This window comes from Malus sylvestris, chromosome 11, assembly GCF_916048215.2.
Source record: "Malus sylvestris chromosome 11, drMalSylv7.2, whole genome shotgun sequence".
Classification (NCBI taxonomy): Eukaryota; Viridiplantae; Streptophyta; class Magnoliopsida; order Rosales; family Rosaceae; genus Malus; species Malus sylvestris.
In genome coordinates, this window is record NC_062270.1 from 27,930,522 (window position 1) to 27,953,107 (window position 22,586).

General features: G+C 39.8%; 2 protein-coding genes across 4 annotated transcripts; one reads left to right on the forward strand and one right to left on the reverse strand.

Annotated features, from left to right (window-relative positions):
* The first annotated feature begins 417 nt into the window (after positions 1-417).
* LOC126588428 (scarecrow-like protein 21) lies at positions 418-3,380 on the forward strand. 3 transcript variants are annotated; one of them, XM_050253513.1, is made up of 2 exons: positions 418-566; positions 1,392-3,380. In XM_050253513.1, the coding sequence occupies exon 2, from the start codon at positions 1,586-1,588 to the stop codon at positions 3,197-3,199; it is 1,614 nt and encodes a 537-aa protein (XP_050109470.1). In that variant the 5' UTR covers positions 418-566; positions 1,392-1,585; the 3' UTR covers positions 3,200-3,380. The 3 variants fall into 3 exon arrangements, with proteins under 3 accessions (XP_050109470.1, XP_050109471.1, XP_050109472.1); XM_050253514.1 differs by having other exon boundaries at positions 434-534; XM_050253515.1 differs by lacking the exon at positions 418-566 and adding an exon at positions 661-727.
* A 6,910-nt stretch (positions 3,381-10,290) lies between these two features.
* LOC126588426 (probable WRKY transcription factor 20) lies at positions 10,291-14,944 on the reverse strand. Its single transcript, XM_050253510.1, has 6 exons — positions 14,498-14,944; positions 12,849-13,013; positions 11,838-12,381; positions 11,578-11,743; positions 11,336-11,494; positions 10,291-11,117 (listed from the first exon to the last, which is right to left on the reverse strand). Exons 1-6 carry the CDS (start codon positions 14,741-14,743, stop codon positions 10,628-10,630), a joined length of 1,770 nt encoding a protein of 589 aa, XP_050109467.1. The 5' UTR covers positions 14,744-14,944; the 3' UTR covers positions 10,291-10,627.
* Positions 14,945-22,586: the final 7,642 nt, after the last annotated feature.

Consider the following 22,586-nt stretch of genomic DNA (forward strand, 5'->3'; position numbering starts at 1 on the left):
CAATGTCCAATATTTTATTGTTTCTTGCCAGTCAATATTACGGTTTAGTGATATTTTTTTTAATTGTAAGTAAAGTTTCAAGTTTGATTATAACGAAAAACAAATTTGAACCACATTATTACACAACTATTATAAGACTAAACATACTCTCTTACCCCTTAATATAAATTATAACATTTGATAATATATATATATATATATATATATATATATATATATATATATATATATAACGTTTTCCATAAAAAGACTTTGACGTCGACCATGACTTAAGAGACGACTACAATACAAAAGAGATGATGAACGTTGAAACAAGAAATAAATAATGGGACTGTTTTAGGCGCTAAATGTCGTAATGTGTGTGGCAGCAATGTAATTCGTGAAAAGATTGAGGTTTGATGTTAGGAAAGCACTGTTATAAGATGCAGATATTTTGTTAGGTTATGTAGGAGGAGACGATGTTTTGCTAACAGACTTTGGATCTTTGCATTTGAACTCAGAAGCAAAGAAGAACACGAAAGCTGAAGCTCAAAGGTGATCATCAGCCACACATCAATAATCATAAGGTCTGCCAAAACCCCATCAGAAACTGAAATGGCTTTACACCAAATTCCGTACTTTTAATTTTTATTTTATTTTATTGTTCTTCAAATTAGATGCTTTTGAGCTATAATGTTTGCTGCAGTTGCATGTGCTTTTCCAGCTTTTAGTTTCTTATGTGATGAAGGTGAAAACTTGGTGGTCATTTAGTGGCTTTGAATTTGTTATTTCAAGCATGAATTTATTGGGAGAGTGAGATGTTGTATTTTATCTCGAGTTTTCAAATTTTTTTTTTAGCAAACGATGGGATATTCTGCACTAAATTCATTTAAATTACGAGAAGGGAATTCAAACTTGAGTCCAGAGGGAGGAGCACGCTGCTCTAGCCAACTGGTTTTGTAGGTTGGCTGATGAGTTGTTGTCAGGAGTGGGATCTTTGGGCTCCCACAAATGCAGGAAAATCTTTTCTGTTTGTTTGAATGAAGATATGGTGGTACTTTCATAATTCTAAGTGAAACCCTTGTATGTTTGAAGCTTTTCTGAATCTTTCCCGTTTGTAAACTTCAAGGTCTAGATTATTTGTTCAAACCAGAAATGGAATGTCAGATTATTCTGAACATTTTCTTAATATAAACTGAGAGTTATAAGTTAACTACTGCAGTGATTGAGCTGAAAATTGTTTACAGTTTATGCTAAAACGCCTCGCAGATAGAAATTATTTTTACAACATTAGCTAGAACATGTGGGCATCTCAAATAGATAGCTTCAATATTTTCCAGTAGGATCTTTGAAATGCAATTTTCTTTGTCCGTCTGGATAACACTTATTGTCTTGTTACTTTTTTTCTGCAGAGTATGCACTCTATTTAATTTACCACCGTTTTCAAGCAGAGTTTGTACAAAAGTTGGATCTGTATGTTATGATGTGGTCAAGGTTCGGTCTAAATAACAAGAGAGTTGTCAGTTAATTTGAGAAATCTTGTGCCAGAAAAATCCATTAGCATTTCATTTGGTTAGATCAAACAAACGAATTGGCTATCCTGAAAATGCGAGAATCTCACAAGCATATAATCCCAAATGTTCCTCGCCGAATCGGAGAACAGCCTGTTGAAGAGCCGGAGTCTTATTGTTGGCCTTCCTCCCAGAATGTTGACCAACAAGCATCCTCTGATGAGGTTGTCCAAGGAACACAGCTTTCAGTTCAAAAAGTTGAACAACACTGTACCCTTGAATCATCCTCGGGAACCAGTGGTTACCCTGGTCGCAGTTCTTCATCAAGTTTGAATTTCTCAGGAAATGGAAGTCCAGTATCACATCCAGATGTGCATTCCTACCAGTCTTGTGGCTCTCCTGTCAACCAGTCGTGTATATCAAATGAAACGGATGGCCTGGGTCACAAAATTAGGGAACTGGAAAATGCTTTGCTGGGAAATGATTCAGATGCCTTTGACGCGTACAAAATCATAGATGAGGTTGGGGCTGATCAAATTTATTCAGAAGCAGAGCACTGGGAACAAATGATGATGATGATCCGCGGAGGTGACTTAAAGGAGGTGCTTTGCGCATGTGCAAAAGCATTGGCAAACAATGATATGTCAACAACTGAACAGTTGTTCTCAAACCTACGTCAGATGGTGTCGGTTTCAGGTGAGCCAATCCAACGTTTAGGAGCTTACATTTTGGAAGGTCTTATTGCAAGGCTGGCCTCGTCGGGGAGTTCTATCTGTGCATCCCTAAGATGCAAGGAGCCTGCCAGTGCTGAACTCCTCTCGTACATGCACATACTTTATGAAGTCTGCCCATACTTCAAGTTCGGATATATGTCAGCAAATGGGGCGATTGCAGAAGCTATGAAGGATGAAAGTAGAGTTCATATAATTGATTTTCAGGTAGCTCAAGGCAGCCAGTGGATTACATTAATCCAGGCTTTAGCTACTCGGCCAGGAGGACCCCCACAGATTAGGATCACGGGCATAGATGATTCCGCATCAGCTTATGTTCGGGGAGGGGGCCTTGGTGTTGTGGGACAGAGGTTGTCGAGGCTTGCGGAGTCATGTAAGGTACCCTTTGAGTTCCATGCTGCTGGAATTTTTGGTTCTGAGGTTCAACTTGAGGACCTTGTGATTCGACCTGGCGAGGCTATTGCAGTGAATTTTGCCTTAATGCTGCACCACATACCAGATGAGAGTGTGAGTAGTCATAATCACAGGGACCGGCTGTTGAGGCTTGCCAAGAGTTTGTCACCCAAGGTTGTGACTCTTGTTGAACAAGAATCAAACACCAACACAGCCCCTTTCCTTCCTCGTTTCACTGAGACGCTGAGCTATTTTAGTGCTGTCTTTGATTCAATTGATGTTGCTCTGCCAAGGGAGCACAGGGAGCGAATCAATGTCGAGCAGCACTGTCTGGCACGAGAAATTGTTAACATTATAGCATGTGAAGGGGCGGAAAGAGTAGAACGTTATGAGCCTCTCAGTAAGTGGAGGTCACGATTCATTATGGCTGGTTTTTTGCCTTATCCACTGAGCCCCTTGGTAAATGCAACTATCAAGACTCTACTGCAGAGTTATTCTGAGAAGTACACGCTTGAAGAGATCGGTGGAGTTTTATATCTCGGCTGGATGAATCAACCACTGGTTGTCTCTTGTGCATGGAGGTAAAAAACATGAAATTTTGTGTTTCTTGATCTTGTATGGAACCCTAAAGTAATCTTCTGCACTCGTTTGAACTCTTCGTGTTTCTTTTTTTCGTCGGATAGTAAAGGTATCTTTGGGAGAGTGATAGTAATGTTATGTTGTAAGGGTTATGCTTCAGAAGAAATAAATGAGCCTTTTTCATATACATCTTTGTACCTTCAATTTTACATCATCAGAAAACGAGTTTTGGAATCAAATTTTACTTTTAAATCGTCACGTAATGTTTATTCAGGTGAAAACTTTTACAAAACAAGGAAGTAGAGCATAGTTATTCCTCACTACCAAATATTCTGCGGTGGAAAGCAGTTTTTGGTCTTCAATTGAATCGGATTCTTCATAGTCCTCAATCATGCACATTAACAATTCTGCCTGCAATTGTCCTGCAGACTATTACAGCCCTTTTTACGTTTTTCCTCCTTGCGATGGAAATGGTTATCATCGCCGAAGTCCTCGCTACATGTACCCAATTGAATCTCATTCGTCACTCTATATTATGTGTCAAAGTAGTAAGACATGTTTTGAAATCACAACCACAAGAGATTACAATCACGAATATAACGAATCAAATCAATATAAAATAGAGATGGACCAATTATATCGAACTTATCTGTATAGTACGAAAGGCATGGCTCTTGCGGATGACAAAGAAATTGGTGTATGGATAAGAATGTCTTCTACTCTCTCCAAACTTTATGTTCTTGATATGAATAGGGTTTAGCACATAATAGAACAACTATTGTAAGAGCAAGGACAATCCTTATATAGTTTCTAGGATATCTCTAAATCAAGCCTATTGTTAAATGAGAGATTCATAATCACAATTACATATTTTATATCCCACCATAATAAGTCTTCACTGGTTAGGAATTACGTAATAGGTTAATCAGATGTTAAGACTCTATTATTCTTAACCATATTGGACCATAAGATCACCTCGATAATAAAGTCACCTCAATAATACGTTACTCGAGAATCAAGTGATTGGTTGACAAGGATATTAATACTCACAGTAATTCTTACATTCTCCCACTTGAGCATCAATAAATTTGTACACAAAATCAGCCAAATATAACCACAATAATAGTGATCACCGAGTAACAAAATTCTATAACCACACCCTTATAACAACTGTTATTATTAATTTGAATGTAGAACTATTGAAAACAAGATGCATATCCAGCTACACCTTCACTCTATAATCACACACACTCAAAATAATACTACATGTAGCCGGCAACATTATGGCATCAAGGATAGTGTGCAAATTATACTAATCCTTCAAAACAAAAGTAGTTCACAAATTAACTCAATAACGTTGGTAACAAAATACAACTTTTCTGTCTGTTTAAAAATTGATAAGAGAACAAGTAAAATACAACATACAAAATTAGTATCTCTTATTAAAACTTATGAATAAAATTTTATTAATAAACCATCAGCCACTAACATTTCAATTCAATAATATAAAAGGCAGTTTCTTATTCTCACTGATTAAAAGAGACAAAACTACATGGCAAACTATTGCTCCCACTAATTAAAAGAGTAAACAAATCTCAAAGACGTATGTACCTCTTATACGCTTCCACTGATCAAGCATTAGTCAACAGGTCTATAGTTACGAAATTTGGGCGTTCAAATACTAATTTTCCGGCTTCATCTCTATGTCAGATATTGTAAGGAAGTGAGTAACTGAAACAAAACTATATAAAATCATATGGTCAATTTTGTCCATTTAACATTGATAGAAACCAAAACTTTAACTAAATATTTTCCGATTGCAACAAAAGCATATAATTCCATAATCATCTTTGGATAGAAACTAATTATATTAGGTTTGCACAGCCAAAACATAAAACACAAGGGCAAACGTATATAGCTTCAACACTTTTAAGCAGATGAAGTATATACAATTCTCCGTGCAATTGTCCTGCAAACTATTGCAACCTTTTTTACCTTCTTCCTCCTTGAGATGGAAATGATATCATCGCCAAAGTCCTCGCTACTTGTACTCAATTGAATCTCATTCGTCACTCTATATTATGTGTCAAAGTTTTAAGACGTATTCTGAAATCACAACAACAAAAGATTAGGATTATGAATATAATGAATCAAATCAATATAAAATAGAGATGGACTAATTATATTGAACTTATCTGTAAAGTACGGAAGACGTGGCTCTTATGGATGCATAAGAATGTCTTCTACTCTCTCCAAACTATATGTTCTTGCTATGAATAGGGTTTAGTACATAATAAAACGACTATTGTGAGAGCAGGGACAATCCTTATATAGTTGCTAGGATCTCTCTCAATCAAGCCTATTATTAAATGAGAGAGATTCATAATCCCAATTACATAGTTTATATCCGACCATAATAAGTCTTCACTGAATAGGGATCACGTAATAGGTTAATCAGAGGTTAATAATCTACTATTCTAACCATATTGGGCCATAAGATCAATTCGACAACCAAGTCACCTAAATAACAAGTTACTTGAGAATCAAGTAATTGATTGACAAATATATTGATACTCACAATGAACGGTTCAAATCGTTGAAGTTAAAATCGGCTAGGAAGTTAGCTGCAATATATGTGAACAAATATGTGACTAGTGTGTCGATACATCAACCAAAATCATAAATATTTACATGGTTCACATTTTGTTTGGACCAGTCCAAAATTATTCCCTTGAATTCACTATCTATCTTAGTATCTTTGCTTGGGGTGATATAGTAATCCAATTTTCCAACACACAGGCTTGTCAAAGTATGCTTGTAGGTCCAAAAATCCTTATATCAGGTAAAGAGATGTGTCTGTGGTATGAGACATCATATCTCAACCTAAGTGTCCTAAATGGTCATGCCAAAGCAAGTAAACTACTTGAATCACTTGGCTCCATGCCGACCACATGTGGCGTGTCCCAGTTAAGGGGCAGCCCATTGACCCCAAAACATAGCTCTGGGCTTCATATTTTGATGTTGTTGCACCCTTTATTTTTTTTAGCAACTTCAGTCATGATCATTATTCTCCCGGATATCCTTAAAACTCAATGATATTCTTCCTGACCAAGGATAATATAAGGTCATTTTAATGGTAAGTCATTAACATTCATACAACGAGGAGCGGTGCCAAGGCCCTTAATCAGGTTGGATATACCTGAATTCATTGTTAGATGGGTGATTTAGATATGAAGTTAGTGTGCGTAATAGCACATTTCATCCGGACAATTAACTTCCCCACATATATACGATTATACCTAATCACCTGTTAATTGAATTTGGTCACATGTATAAGAAACATGATCTAATGAAACTCATATTTGAGGACAATATTCATAATGTTATCCTGAACTAAAACAAACACCAAACTTGAATTTGGGAATACAGAAAATTGTTCACAAAGTAAACCAAAATTTACTAAGAGGATTTGGCCAACATGGCAATTCCATGTCAAAATTCTGCTCTTCCAAATGTGTTAGGTGAAACAAAATTAGTCTCACATATTGACTATGGGAATGTTACTCCTCAACAAGGGGCACAGATAAGTGCAAAACCAATAACCTTTTCATTCAAAATAGAAGTAGTTTTTGCAAGGTTAAGGTTCGGGAGTACTTGTAGACATCGAAATTTCGTAAATAAATGTTGACCGATAAATCAAAGTGTCAACACTCATGTATTACATAAATTTTACACGTAGCGTGTGACTCAACGAAAATTGAAATGAGTTGGAAAAGTCATCAAATAGGACACGTGTCAACACCTGGCAGAAACGACTTATTTCATCTGGGATATTATATTCAAAATTAGGCCTTGGCAAATTCTATAAATACAAGCCCATTTCATTCATTTGGGGGGAACCAATTGATATTACACCTTGAAGCTCTGAAGCTCTGAAACCCTGAAGCTCTCAAGCATCCAGGTTCCCGAAGAATCAAGAAAGCCTTCTTCGTTCTTCGTTCATCGTTCTTCCAAGATCAAGCCCCGACGGCCCTTGAAGAAAGTGTTCTTCGTTCATCGTTCTTCCAAGATCAAGCCCCAACGGCCCTTTGGATCAACAATCATCCACCAATTCAAGATCAAGCCCCGACGGCCCTTGAAGAAAGTGTTCTTCGTTCTTCGTTCATCGTTCTTCCAAGATCAAGCCCCGACGGCCCTTGGATCAACCATCCACCAATTCAAGATCAAGCCCCGACGGCCCTTGAAGAAAGCACCATCGTTCATCATCCGTTCATCCAAGATCAAGCCCCAACGGCCCTTTGGATCAACAACGTTGACAAATCCACACATCCAACTGTTCTTCAAGATCAAGCCCAAAAGCCCTTGAAGATCCGTTCATCACTGTTCTTCGAGATCAAGCCCAAAAGCCCTTGGAGATCCGTTCATCACTGTTCTTCAAAGATCAAGCCCAAAAGCCCCTTTTAAGATCCGCTCAAATCCACCTCAAGATCAAGTCCACGGCCCTTGAAGAACGTTCATCCTTAGATCAAGCCCAACGGCCTTTTGGATCAGTCACATATCCACAAATACACACCTTACGGAGATCGAATCAGAGGATCAAATTTAAGAGAGATTGTAACCCAAAATCATCAAATACAAATATTTTGTTTGTGCACGTTGTTCTTGTCTCTTTCGTTTCAGGAATTTTCCATGTTCACAGTACTGTCCCTTATTCTTAAAATTTTGGGTATTACGTGCTAAGGATCACACTTCTGGCCATGATGCCACCCCTTGGCAAGTCTTGATTCTACCATATGTTGTGAAACCAACCCTAAAGTGGTGAGAAGAAAGATAGATTCAGACTTGGGTTCAGAAGGTTCCAATTAAAGCTAGGCGGGTTTGTTCGGTATTCTCCAGTCGAAGCTGGATGAGCAGATTCGGTAAGCGTCTGTCGAAACAGAGACTTTTGGTTGGTACACCTCTGCCAAAGTAGAGCATATCATTCAATACATCTACGCTGAAGTAGGCATGCCATTCATTGGGCTCCAATCAAAAGGATAATTTAATGAACTTCCGTTCTCTACGTTGCTACTTCAAAAGTATGCTAGAGGCATAAACGGACGAGAAAAATCTTCTCTAGTCAAAATTCAATCGAATTCTATAAACTTCAAAATTTTATTTATTCATGGATGTAAAAGTTTTAATCATGTTTTGCTTCAAGCAAGATCATCTTTCATGATTGAACAGTCTGTAGAGCGGACCAAAAAGCTATGAAATCATCTTTATCGAGGTATTTCAGTTTGTAATGCTTCCCATATAAGTCTTCGAACAGATCATGGTGGATTCTTATTCAGCTCTTATTCACACCATTGTTGGCTTCAATGGTTTCTCAGCTTCTCAATAGCCAAGTGGAGCTTCACATCTTGTACCCCAAATAAAGTAGTTTCCGTCAGAAACTTCCATGTCAGTGAGTTGAACTTGTGATGGTTCGGCAATCCATTGAATGGAGACAACAAGATTGTGGTTGGTGCTATGGGCAATAAAAACCTCCATAAGTATCAAAGTTAGAACATTCGGATTCTAAAATATGGTTTGGTTTAATTTTCATGAAAAATTTCGAGTTTTACATGGGTGTTTTGTTTTATAAAAACTTCAGGTTTCAAAGACACTAATTTGAAGCTACATGTTCGATTGAAATGAACTTCTAGTTCATTGTACGTGCAAAAACACAAGATACAATAATACAACTAGCATATGAATTTGGGTTGCTTCAGGGACCTAGTATGAGTAGCTTTGGGACTATGAAATGATGTTGACGGTCCAAAAAAAAAAACAAAATATTAGATCATAATTTATAAAGTGGACTGCGGGCCAAAAATATCTTTCTTTGTCTAATTTATCGACTGAAGGTCACTAAATTAATTAAATAGGCTGAGCCTAAACAAGGGTCGACGGTAGAAGCAAGAAAATACAACGGTTCGTACCATATTAGGGCTAGATGGCTGCGAGCCAAACAGGTGGAAGACCCAAATTGTCTTGGGCCGTAAGCAGTGTACCCCAGCAAAATCTGGGTGCGGGTTGAAGCAAATGTAATCCCAAAAATGGACCTGGACCGAGACAGACAACATCCCAAAAAAAATTTGGGTGCAGACTAATGAGGCTGGTTGTCCAAAATAGAGGCCTCAATTGTTTGGGACTTGGAAGTCCCTTACTCTAACCCTTTTTTTTTATTTTTTTATTTTTTTAAACCGATATTCTTACTCCAAATTACATTGAGGGAAGGAGGGTTTGAACCCGAAACACAATGAGTTAAAAAAGAAGATCCTAACCACTAGGCCAATATTGTATGCTATATCTATATGGTTCAAAAGGAGCCAAAAGCTTCCATTTTGTATGCTATTTCTTCTGTAATGTTTTGTTAAACTTGTAACATTTGACTATTTCTGTTCTTCTTTCTTCTCTTTCTGGATCCATAAAAATGACTTGAGGGACCATTTCTCCTCGTCAAAAAAAAAAAAAAAAAAAAAAAAAAAATCAAGCTGCTACTTAGTACAACAGTTTAATGATATTCCTCTTCAACTATAAGTGAGAGGTCTTAGGTTCGATTCTCACCAAAGGCGAATTTGAACTACATTATTACTAGCTCATTGTGAGGCTAAGACCACCTCTTCCCCTTTAGTGTAGATAATGTCGTTTGTTAAAAAAACAAAAATCAAGCTAAACGCAAAAAACCTCCTCCCAATCTGAAGGGACACTTCCTTTCAAGATCACTCAATCCATAGAACACGACGAGAGACCCTCTTTCGACGGTCCGCTCAGCATCGATCCTCACATTCCGACCATCAATTATGAGAGGGCATCATTACAACTCATCTTTGACACCATCACTTTATGATGAATTGTACTTCTTGCATCTACATTTACGAAAACTTTATCTACTGCAGCAACAGACATTATCACAACTTTCAGACGCAAATGACACCAGACTGCATCAGTGCTCCGGCATCTAAATTTGCTCGAGTGTTAGCAATAGGACTCACAATGCTGAGCAAACTTAAGGCTCTAAAGCAGCAGCTCAGTCACTACTAATTATACTATTAAGATTCCATCACAAACGCTAAAAGAAAAAAAAATTTCTTATAATCATTGAACATTTCAAGCATTTAAATTACAACACATTGTGTCAAAGACTGAGAATATATATTAGGACTCATTCATATTTGTACATAGTATTCCTGACAAGTTAATGTTACAAATACAGTACTTGGACAGAGAAGGCTTTTTGCAGCTGGCACCTAATTATAATACCACTTTCTTTGAAATAGACAAAGAAGAAGAATACCTTTGTTTCTCTTTTTTCTTTTCGGTCTGAAACTGAGATGCCCTTTTGACCTTTGCCTGTGCCAAAAGAAGGGGAGAAGCAGCTTATTTCTGTTGGCTTCATCGTAAGAAATTTTACGGACCTGTTAGCACCCTTCCCATGTTCTGTGGATATGGGTATGAGGAATGATTTAAAGGTGGAACCTCGATGCTGCGTGATTCACTTGGGTTTTCCCTAGATCCATACTGATTCATGCCACCAATAAGAACACCATAGTATGTTGAAATAGGGGTATTTTGAGCAACCCTGAAATTGGAATTAGTGTGAGATTGCCGTTCCACAAGTTCAGAGTGCAGTTGCAGGTGATCGTTGGACCTATTTTCGCCGCCAGAGGTGGTTCCAACACCAAGATCAAGGCTTATGGTGTCACTTTCTTCTGATCTAATCCTCGACGGGACATTCACAGTTATAGGTCCTGAAGTGTCATGGCTACTAGTCTTTGCAGTTGGGACATCATGATTATGCTTCCCTTCATATGTAGTTATAACTGCTTTTGGATCATGGGATGCCCTCTCCACATGTTTTCTAACAGGGCAACCAGCATTGGTGCACTTGTAATAGCTCCTGCATAACACGTGAGAACGTTCAGAAACTGCATAATTCATTTGAGAATTGCAGTTAACAAGGGTAGCTTTGGAAGATACGATGATGGTGGTAGAACACCAAACGCCAAAGCAGAGAGATTGGGTTTTACTCGTAAAGTTACCAAACAAATGTTGAAGTTACATGTTGAAACAGATAAAAATCAGTGAGAATTATCTTCCCCTGATGATAAACCATACCTTGGATTAGGATTTCCCCTCACCACTTTCTGACCATATTTTCTCCAGCGGTATCCATCATCTAATATATCAACCTCACTCAGAGTCTGAACAACAACTCGTGGTTCTCGGATAGGCTTAACAATTGGTGTGACATCAATGCCACCAACATCCATCCTCCTGCTCAACAAATTTGACACCTTGTTAGTTAGAAAAAAAAATGAACACAGGGGAAAACATAAGCATTCCTTGAATATTTATACCTCCTTTTTGAGAACGGGTCATCATCATCAACCTCATCAGGTAACCTATTTGACAGTGAGCCTGTGCCTTCTACATTATCATCATTGCCTGTGACAGGAGATAGCTCAGGAGTACTATTTGGCTCATTGTTACTAGACATTTGCCCATAAATGCCGGATGGTTTGTCTACCATTAGAGAAGAAAAAGAAAGTTAGAAGAGATGATAGAAGAACATTAGTTTATTCGGGAAATAGCTAACATGAATTAGTCTGATGCTTACCATCTCCAACAGTCAAAGATGAAGCCTTGTCAGATCTTTCTTCTTGAGGAGGCATCATAGCACCAGTATTATATCGTCGACTAGGTTGAGGCTTAGGATGATCATGTGTACCCTTGTAGATAATCTCTGTTATCTGTCCATCATGAGAACGCTCAAATAGCTTCTTCACTTCACAATTAGGATGGGTACATTTGTAATAACTGCGAGGAAATTCACACCCTTTAACGTGCTTTTGTCCATATTTTCGCCAGTTATACCCATCATCAGAAGATATTACTGAAGGCCCATTTCCTTTGTTATCACACTGAGATGTTTGGACCCCAGGATTTGGATGTTCCCTCTGTGTTAACTCACCCGAATCACCTTCAGCAGGTGCACTAGCTCCTGCAGTGACCGTGTGAACAGGTGCAGATAAACTTAATTCATTTGAGGAGACTGCCATCTCATTTTTAGCCAAAGGTGGTGACATGTGTGATTGAGGCTGAGCCTGACCTTGGATTTGCAGAGGCTGCTCATTCCCATAGTGGTTATAATCTGTAGTAACCTTGAATAAATGTAAAGCATTAGGCAACCAGTATTTTACAACCACTTTGGAACACTTGCAGATACATAAAAAACTCGATCAAGATATATCATTGTTCTACAATTTAGAAAGAAATATGACAGTCCATCTTGACAAGAAGAGTTTATCCCTAGAAAACATTGTTTCTTATAAAGCATCTTTAAGAAAAAATATCGAAAAAACCTAATAAAGTAACGAAACAATAATGGTAAGAGATTAAATAAATCTCTTAATCTTCAGAATAGGAACTTAAAAAGATTTTGTAGCGTCAAGTAGATATCCACTGATATTGCAAGTTTAAGCTAGAGCACAAGATAGGCCAAATACCAATCAGCTAAACTTAGGATCAAGGCCACCATTTAATCAGTATCTTCCCCACATAGGTAAAACATATCCGTCAAGGATGCAAATAATGAAAGGATAATGGACCACTAATTCATAGAAAGTACCATATTTGATCTAGCATGGGGCTTAAACTCGAAGCTTCCAGAATTTCTTTCATCTGAGGTATTGAAATCAGAGCAAACTGTTGTTGTTGAATATGTAGTAGAACTTAGAGATCCGTACACCATTTGAGGCTTCAAAAAGGACCCAGTAGTTGGAGAAGGTTCTGCCTGCAAGACCAGATAAAGTAGAAATTAAGAAATATGTCACAAAATTCCAGATCCAGATACTTTTTAAGCAACGAGGCATGTAAAAATCTTGTAAAAGAACTAGAGCGGAGAAAATAAGATTCTTCATGAAACAAAAGAAACAAGGAAACTTGACAACGATGCAGCCCCATGAGTTATCCCTGCGATTTAAAGCCCTTTTAATATAGAAATAATTTGCCAGTACTTTGACATGCTGTTACATATCTGTCCAATAAAAGGAAACTCAGACAATCACTTGGGCATCGTCGTGATTGGCATCACTTAACAGATATGGTATTTGTCCATCCAACATAGACTACCAAAATAATTCTAACAAGCTCATCCATTACCAGGCACAAATGAAACAAATACTAGTAAGGAAGATAAACATATCTTAAAAAAAAAATCCACTGAAAATGGAAGAGCAATTATTTAGACCGATTACCCAGACAACTGAAGTTATTGCAATATGCTTTGAACAACGAATATCATCTCCAATCACAATTAGAACATGAAGGGTCATAACCTCTATAAAAACACATGTCAATCACAACTTTTAACCGCACCTCCTTGACCCACAAACTTTCTAGACTCCCTATACCCCCTTGCTAGCAATGCATTTATTCCTCATGCTACATACAGAAATAGAAACATTTTTGTCGTACTTGCATCCACTGCCACCGTTAAATAAATACAAGCAGAAAGGCTAGAACCCACCAACAAAGCAAAAAGAAGAGAAAAAGATTCATTATGTGAGAAAACAACACTGTCGATGGTAATAAACAACAACAAAGTTCAAAGAGTTGTAAGTGAAAGCCCCATAATTCCCGAAAGCAATTGCCTTCGAACAAATCTATACGGGCATAAAGAGAAACGACCCCAACAGGCCAGTACAACCATTACATTACTCTAAGACAGCAACAAAGCATCAGAATCTCGGGGTCCCATCCAAAGAACGCACATATAAAAACTCACTGCCATTGGCACAATAAAAATAAAATCAAGCATTCGCAGCGAACACATTTGATTAAATTAATCTGTAATGCAACAAAACAAACGAAACAGTAATCGGAATTTTCGAATTGTGCTGAAAAAAGCATCTTCTTTGCTCACTCGCATCTTCTTCGCTCACTCATCATCAACATCACATCAATTTTAAGTCCTCAAAATTCCCTACTATAGCATATATACCACGGGTTAAAATCTGAGGCCGTCAAACCCATTTCCATTATCTACCCATTGTTTGGATACCGAGAAAACTGCCGAGAAAATGTTCAAAATTCAAACTTTTCACTGCAAAGTGAAATGCTCAGTTTCTCTAGGCAGTAGAACAGAGCCTTACTAATTCAAAAATTAATAATGAAACAGAAGATATTAAGCAGCCAAACGCGGCCTAAGATTCAAAAGGAGCATTTGCTTTTGCTCCCTAGAAAAATAAATTAAATAAAAAAAGAAAGCGGACAGACCTTCATGTTGGAGAGGAGGACGGGGGACTCGAGAAACGACGTCGGACTGAGGCCGTGGGGGATAGTGAGGCAGGGGGACCTCGAGATCGGAAGTTTGGCCGGGGACATGAGCTTGTACTTGGCCCCACCGGAAGCAGCAGCAGAAGAAGAGAATAGGGTCGGGTCGGAGCCGGGTTGGAAGTCGGTTAGACCCTGATCGACGTCGTCGGAAGGTCCGGAGGGATGGTCGAGTGCGGTCGCGTCCATTGGAGCGCCGGTGGGTTTGGGTGTGGTGTGATGGAGTCAAAGGAAGAGGGACTACTGGGTTCGTTTTTGTTCAGAACAGGGGAAGAGCAATGAAGGGTAAAATGGTAATTCCGGCTGTGGTTGTTGTGTGTTGAAGGTTTTTGCCAGAGAGAGAGAGAGAGAGAGAGAGAGAGAGAGAGGTTGACTTGCTGCTTTGGATCTGAATTCTTCTGCGGACTGAGCCACTCAGAGACTCAATGGAGACGTTTTCTCATTTTGTTACTCCTGGTTAAAATCTTATTGAACTTGGTAAAAAACAATTGGAAAAGTGTAATCCAACCGAATTGCCATCTTTTGTGTAGACGTGAGTTATATTAGTTGATAAGAAGCAGTCCGTTAACTTAACCAGAATGAATGCTAAGTTAAGAAAATAATAATTACATTCTGACACTCAAATTCGAATTCACATCTCCGCATATGCTTGCTCTAGTGCCTTAGCATGTAGAAAATTCATTATTCAAATTTAAGATTGCATTGAGTTGGCATAAATGAAGTGGCATAAGTTATTTTTTGGTCTACTTGAATTTAGTCAAGTTGGCTATAAACAATGTAGTCATTCCTCTGTATCCAATTTTGAATCGCCCCCATGTAATTTAGATAACTTAATGTATAATATCGTTTGTATAAAAAAAAATGTAAATCAATTTTTGTCTTTTTACCTACCCCAGCCTATCTTTTGTAAAAAGAAGTTTGGTACAAATATTTAGCCTAACAATGGTTTAATTAATTAAATTTAACTCATCCCACCCCCAAAAGCGCACTCCAAGTCTCCATACCACAACAAAATAAAATAGTTTAAACTTTAGCCCACCATTTTATAAATTCTTGGTTCAATGCTTGTGCGTGTCAGATTGTAATTTGTAAGTACGATGGATGACTTCTTATGCGCAAGGAGCAAAAAAAAAGTTAAAATTTTATAGTCAACAAATGGCATAATGATTTACCCCCTTCATTAGTCAAGGCTTAATGATCTCTAATCTTCTTTTGATCTGCTAAACAAGCAACAATTATTTGACATGCTACAAGACCTATTTCACATGTCTACATTTAACTTGATGGATTTTCTAGTATGCACTTGCGTGTAATATCCAACGATATCTGTGGTCGTCAGATTCTTGATCGTTGCATCTTTCGCATTCATACATCAGAGAATAGTAGAACTTTTGTCGTAGCCGACACCGGAAAAAGAGAGGCTTTCGCGAATGAATAGCACAACCCTCTCTGCGTACTTAGACTGACTTCATCGAATTGAGTTGGGAACAGTGGTAGGCTTAAAGGAAGCAATCCAGAACCAGAAGCTGTGCAGCTGAGCCCAACCCACTGGAGTAAATTCTATTTATTAACAACAATAATGCAGGAGCTTCATGAACCACCTCCTCCAAACTCCCTGCCTCTGAAACGTCGATTCAGTGTGTTATGTGTTTTCACTTCCCACCACATTTCCAATTCCGAAACTGTTCGAAACAGCGACTCGCTTTTGGCGACGTCGTATGAATTGACCGTTCCAAGAGCAATCACTGTATCGAGCTATCAACGGACATCATAGTTGAGGAATTAAACAATCACCAAATGAAACACAATTAGCCACTTAATTAGATTTAATCATTAACTAGAACAAGATTGTACACAAACAATTGAAAGAATACACAGGCCGCAACAGAACATCCTTACACCATAAGAAGAATGCACAGAGCCCTAAGAAGAAAGAAGAATGCAGATCATGAAGCAACCGGCCAACCCTAAACAGAGCTTTCTTAAATCATACGCTATACAAGTCCAATAGTCCAAACCATATGAGCTTAAGGCCGCGTTCAATGAATATGATTGGACTGGATAAGTCACTAGATTAAACGTAGCCATGATTGAACCGTATCAAACATTGGATTCAAGGCATGCTAAAAGAAGTAAAGGCCAACTTTCAAATTTTGTCCAAGTTTGGGGGATTGGAAAGAAATACGTTTTCTTCACGACCAATCCATCTCCTGACTCAACTTTCGGAGTTGGCCTCCATTTCTTCCTTCAACATAACTTGAATCTAGTACGTTATTCAATCTAGTCAAGTCCTAACCACAAAACGTGGCCTAAAGTGAATCAAAAGATTGATGCCAGAAACAGGTAGAACAGAACAACAATAAGTTGACCACATGGAGAGAAGGCAAAAGCACAAATGTCAAAGCAAGGAGTGATAAAGCGGAAAGTATCAAGTCCCAGAAAACAATGTTTCTGGGAGAAATCCCCAACTGTGCTTCGCACTTCTCTGCTATAGAAACATAAGCACCTAGTACCCATTTATTATCCAAGAGGCGAACGACTCCTAATGGAGTCAGTCTGAAGACCCCCGTCTTACACAAGGAGGAGACACCATGCCATTAGGCTACAAGGCCATTGACAAAGGAAACTCATTTCATCAAGATGGCAATGGGTATTAAGCTAATGAGTCATACAATGAAGCTTTGGGAGAGAGTCATTGAGCATAGATTGAGGCAAGAGACACGGGTTTCGGACAACCAATTCGGGTTCATGCCAGGGCGCTCAACCATGGAGGCAATCTATCTCTTACGAAGATTGATGGAAAGATATAGAGATGGGAAAAAGGATTTACACATGGTCTTTATAGATTTGGAGAAAGCGTACGATAGGGTCCCAAGAGACATTCTTTGGAGGATTTTAGAGAAGAAAGGAGTACGAGTAGCATATATCCAAGCTATAAAGGATATGTATGAAAGAGCAAAGACTGCCGTAAGAACTCATGAAGGACAAACTGAAAGCTTTCCCATAACTGTAGGATTACATCAAGGCTCATCCTTAAGTCCTTACCTTTTTGCGTTGGTAATGGATGAGTTAACAGGACATATTCAAGATGATATTCCTTGGTGTATGCTTTTCGCAGACGATATAGTGTTGATAGATGAAACTCAGGAAGGGGTAAATGCAAAGCTTAACCTTTGGAAAGAAGTGTTGGAATCTAAAGGTCTTCGCCTAAGCCGATCAAAGACAGAATATATGGAGTGCAAGTTCAGTGCAAATGGAGGCCAAAACGAGTTAGGGGTGAGGATCGGTGATCAAGAAATACCAAAGAGCGATCGTTTTCGTTACCTAGGATCTATCTTGCAAAAGAACGGAGAATTAGATGGAGATCTCAACCATAGAATACAAGCTGGATGGATGAAGTGGAAGAGTGCATCCGGCGTGTTGTGTGACCGCCGTATGCCACTGAAGCTCAAGGGAAAATTTTATAGGACGGCAATAAGGCCGGCGATGCTGTATGGCACAGAATGTTGGGCGGTGAAGCATCAACACGTACACAAAATGGGTGTAGCGGAGATGAGGATGCTTCGTTGGATGTGTGGGCACACGAGAAAGGATAAGATTAGGAATGAGGATATCTGGGGTAAAGTAGGAGTAGCCGAAATTGAAGGAAAGATGAGAGAAAATCGGTTACGGTGGTTTGGACATGTGCAAAGAAGGCCTACTGACGCTCCGATTAGAAGATGCGACTATGGGACAGAGGTTCAGGGCCGAAGGGGTAGAGGAAGACCTAAGAAAACTTTGGAAGAGACTCTAAGAAAAGACTTAGAGTACTTGGATCTAACGAAGGACATGACACAGGACCGAGCACAATGGCGTTCTAAGATTCATGTAGCCGATCCCACTCGGTGACTTGGATTTTCCAAGTCTCCAACCGAGAAGTTTTCCTCACTCAGGAAATTAAGGGAACACTACCTCAACCTACATGCTCCACTCACAAAGCTCCAACAAAAGAAAATTCAAAGAACTTAGAGAAGAAGGCTTTGGTGTATTTAACACAATACGTTTAAATGAAGGAAAGCTTATTTATTGATATCCCCGATAAGCTACAACTATGTACATATACATGAGTCAAAATAAACAAACAAGAGAGAGCCTTCACAAAGGTTGCTTAGGAAAAGTCGCAGCAGTCGGTAGAGCCCCAGAAAGAGAAGGCACCGGAGGGGGATCATTCGGAGCCTCAGTACTGAACAGAACCCTAGAAGGAGGAGGCATCAGAGGTTGATCATTTGGAGCTTCATTACGCGGTACAGCCCCAGAAGACGAAGGCAATAAATGCCTTTGGAACAAACCCACAAATCTCTGATGATCAAGTAAAACCTGACTATCAGATTCCTTCATCTGGTCCAGCTTCCTCTTCATGTTTGTAGCATAGTCATGTGCGAGACGGTGCAACTGTTTATTCTCATGCTTGAGCCCTCTAATCTCCTGTTTGAGACTCATCACTTCAGCCGCCAATGATTCAACTTGGCGGGTTCGAGCAAATAGGCGTTGGGCCATATTAGACACAGAACCTGCACACTGAACACTGAGAGCCAGAGAATCCTTAACAGCTAACTCATCAGATCGTTTGGAAAGTAGTCTGTTATCTTTGGGAGTGAGAAGGTTTCTGGCCACCACCGCAGCGGTCATATCATTCTTCATAACGGAATCCCCAACGGTAAGAGGACCAGTAGGGGAGACGAAGGATGGGCGCCATATGTTGTCTGGAGAAGGCGGGGCTGCCTCTTCAACAAGGTTCAAGTCAAAACGACGGTCGGAGGGGCCAGACATTTTCAAAGGTGTTGAAGAGAGAAGAGGTCGAACAAATCAAGATCTTAGAAGTGTAAGAATGGAGCTTCTACTGGTGGAGATTCAAGTGTGCTTTGGAACTTAATGCCAGCCCCTATAAAAATCTGCACTCGACGGAGCTTCAGAAATCGAAGAGGCGCCTGCTCAGAAATCGAAGAGGCGTTTGCTTTCTCAAAAGCTGGGCTGCTCAGAGACCACGAGGGTCGATCTCAGAAATCGAAGAGGCGTCTGCTTTCTCAAAAGTTGGGCTGCTCAAAGACCACGAAGGCCGATCTCAGAAATCGAAGAGGCGCTTGCTTTCTCAAAAGTTGGGCTGCTCAGAGACCACGAGGGCCGATCTCAGAAATCGAAGAGGCACCTACTTTTCCAGCCTTGGCAGCACCTGTCACACGCACACTCAGCTTTGCGGAAATTATGGGCATTCTGTCGAAGACTTCTGGTGAAGTAGAAAACACATGAGTCTTACTGTTCAATCACCCACTTCCCACACGCAATAGTAGCTCATGTGTATCACAGATAACTTTGCCAAAGTTCTCTGCCAAAGTTGAGCACGTGAAGCTTGCAGCTTCCACTACATCGCTCTGACCAAGACGGGTAAAAGAATAGCAAAGAAACAGCACTAACAAAGTTTAGACACATAAATTTTGAAGGTCTAGCTACCCCATATTATTACCCACAAGGGTAAAGGAACAGTATCACTGCTGGATAATTGGAAAGTCCCTGTGTGTCAACCTCTGTGCTTCGTGGCAAGGTAGACTAGCAAACATGCCCAACCTTTACTCACATTCGAGAAAACACTCCCAACAAGATTGCTTGCTCCAAAATCGAAGAGGCACCGTCCTCCGAATCTCGAGAGCCAGACTCCCAACATGACTACTTTCTCAAAAATCGAAGAGAGAGTAAAGGAACAGTACCATTGCTGGATAATTGGAAAGTCCCTGTGTGTCAACCTCTGTGCTTCGTGGCAAGGTAGACTAGCAAACATGCCCAACCTTTACTCACATTCGAGAAAACACTCCCAACAAGATTGCTTGCTCCAAAATCGAAGAGGCACCGCCCTCCGAATCTCGAGAGCCAGACTCCCAACATGATTACCTTCTCAAAAATCGAAGAGACACCGCTCTCCGAATCTCGAGAGCCAGACCCCCAGCAGGATTGCTTTCTCAAAAATCGAAGAGACATCGTTCTCCGAATCTCGAGAGCTAGATCCCTGATAGGATTGCTTGTTCGAAAACCGAAGAGGCAACACTTTCCCAACTACAAGAGCCGGATCTCCTTGGATAAAGCTGTCTGTAATCTTCACACGCAACATCAGCTTTCCACATACCACAGACCACTTTTTCAAAGTGCTCTGACAGGGTAAAGGAATAGCATTACTACTTGTTGTTAAGGAGACTCCTATATATGTCAACCTCCATCCCCAACGGGCAGACAGACCTGCAAAAATGCTCAACCCTTCCTCATATATGAGAGGGCACTCTCAACGAAGCCTTTCGAAATATTCAGCTTTCTTTCCCCCCGATAATACCTCTGCAAACAAGTTATACTAGAGCAAGAATATCTCATATCATCAGGGTTAAAAGCAAGAGTATCCCATATCATGCTTTTTCCCTGTCTTTTCCTTTGGCCTTGTTCTTACCTGCAAGACAAGGAGAAAGAGAGCAATCAGTCAGCACTTGGAATCAAGCTTCCAGCCAGGAACTGACTGCCTGGAACTTACTTACCTGGCATTGCTCTCGAGTACTCATCTTCAACATCTTATGCTTCCAGGGAAGATACCGCATCTGCCTGAGGAACAGATAGGGCAAGTGAGAAGGATACAAGGAAGCATGTGGAGACAAGCGTAACAGCACACGTGCCGATACATCCATTACTCTGTCAAAGCAAAAGTATCCCATATCAGTAGGGTCGAACGTACTCTAGATTTGATGGACTTGTTTTGACCCTCAAATTCTTCAGTCGGCCTTATACTCTGGAGGAAACCAGAAAACCCTCCAGCTCAGTTCAAGAATAAGCCTGTGGAAAGTTACTTCTTCAAAAGCAAAAGTATCCCATATCATCTCTTCTCATTTTTCTTCTCTTTATCCTTCATGCTGCCTGCAAGATAGGGAGAATGTGAACAATCAGCCGGAGCTCTGATTGCTTACCTTGTCTGTCACCTCTTTCAGCAAATCCCCTAGCTCGGCAACTTGAGGGACTCCTACTACATGGTTTGTATCGCGCTTGACCAAGCCTGAAACTACAAGTAAGCTTCAAGTGAAATTGATACATTACCTTGTGCATCTCCACCAGTTAAAGATACCACCCCTGGATGGAGGAAGAGTACTTCCAGAGAAGATGCCACATCTACCTGTGAGACAGATAAGGCAAGTCAAGACGATACCACATTCCGATACTTAGAAGTTTCGTGATTACGAGATCATTCTCCCACAATATTTCCTAATGTCATTTGTACTAAATCATTCACCTGTACTCACTAAAGGAAAGCTTGAACCTATGTACTTGTGTAAACCCTTCACAATTAATGAGAACTCCTCTATTCCGTGGACGTAGCCAATCTGGGTGAACCACGTACATCTTGTGTTTGCTTTCCTATCTATATCCATTTATATACTTATCCACACTAATGATCGGAGCAATCTAGCGAAGATCACAAAAAGCGACCGTTTTCGCTACCTAGGATATATCGTGCAAGAGAACGGAGAATTAGAGAAATCTTAACCATAGAATAGAAGTTGGATAGATGAAGTGTAAGAGTGCATCCGGCGGGTTGTGTAACCGTCGTAGGCCACTGAAGCTCAAGGGAAAATTTTATAGGACGGCAATAAGGCCAGCGATGTTGTATGGCACAGAATGTTGGGCGGTGAAGCATCAACACGTACACAAAATGGGTGTGGCGGAGACGAGGATGCTTCGTGGGATGTGTGGGCACACAAGAAATGATAAGATTGGAAATGAGGATATTCGAGGTAAAGTAGGAGTGGCCGAAATTGAAGGAAAGATGAGAGAAAATCGGTTCCGGTGATTTGGACATGTGCAAAGAAGGCCTACTGATGCTCCGGTTCGAAGATGTGACTACGGGACAGAGGTTCAGGGCCAAAGGGGTAGAGGAAGACCTAGGAAAACTTTGGAAGAGACTCTAAGAAAAGACTTAGAGTACTTGGTTCTAACGGAGGACATGACACAAAACCGAGCGCAATGGCGT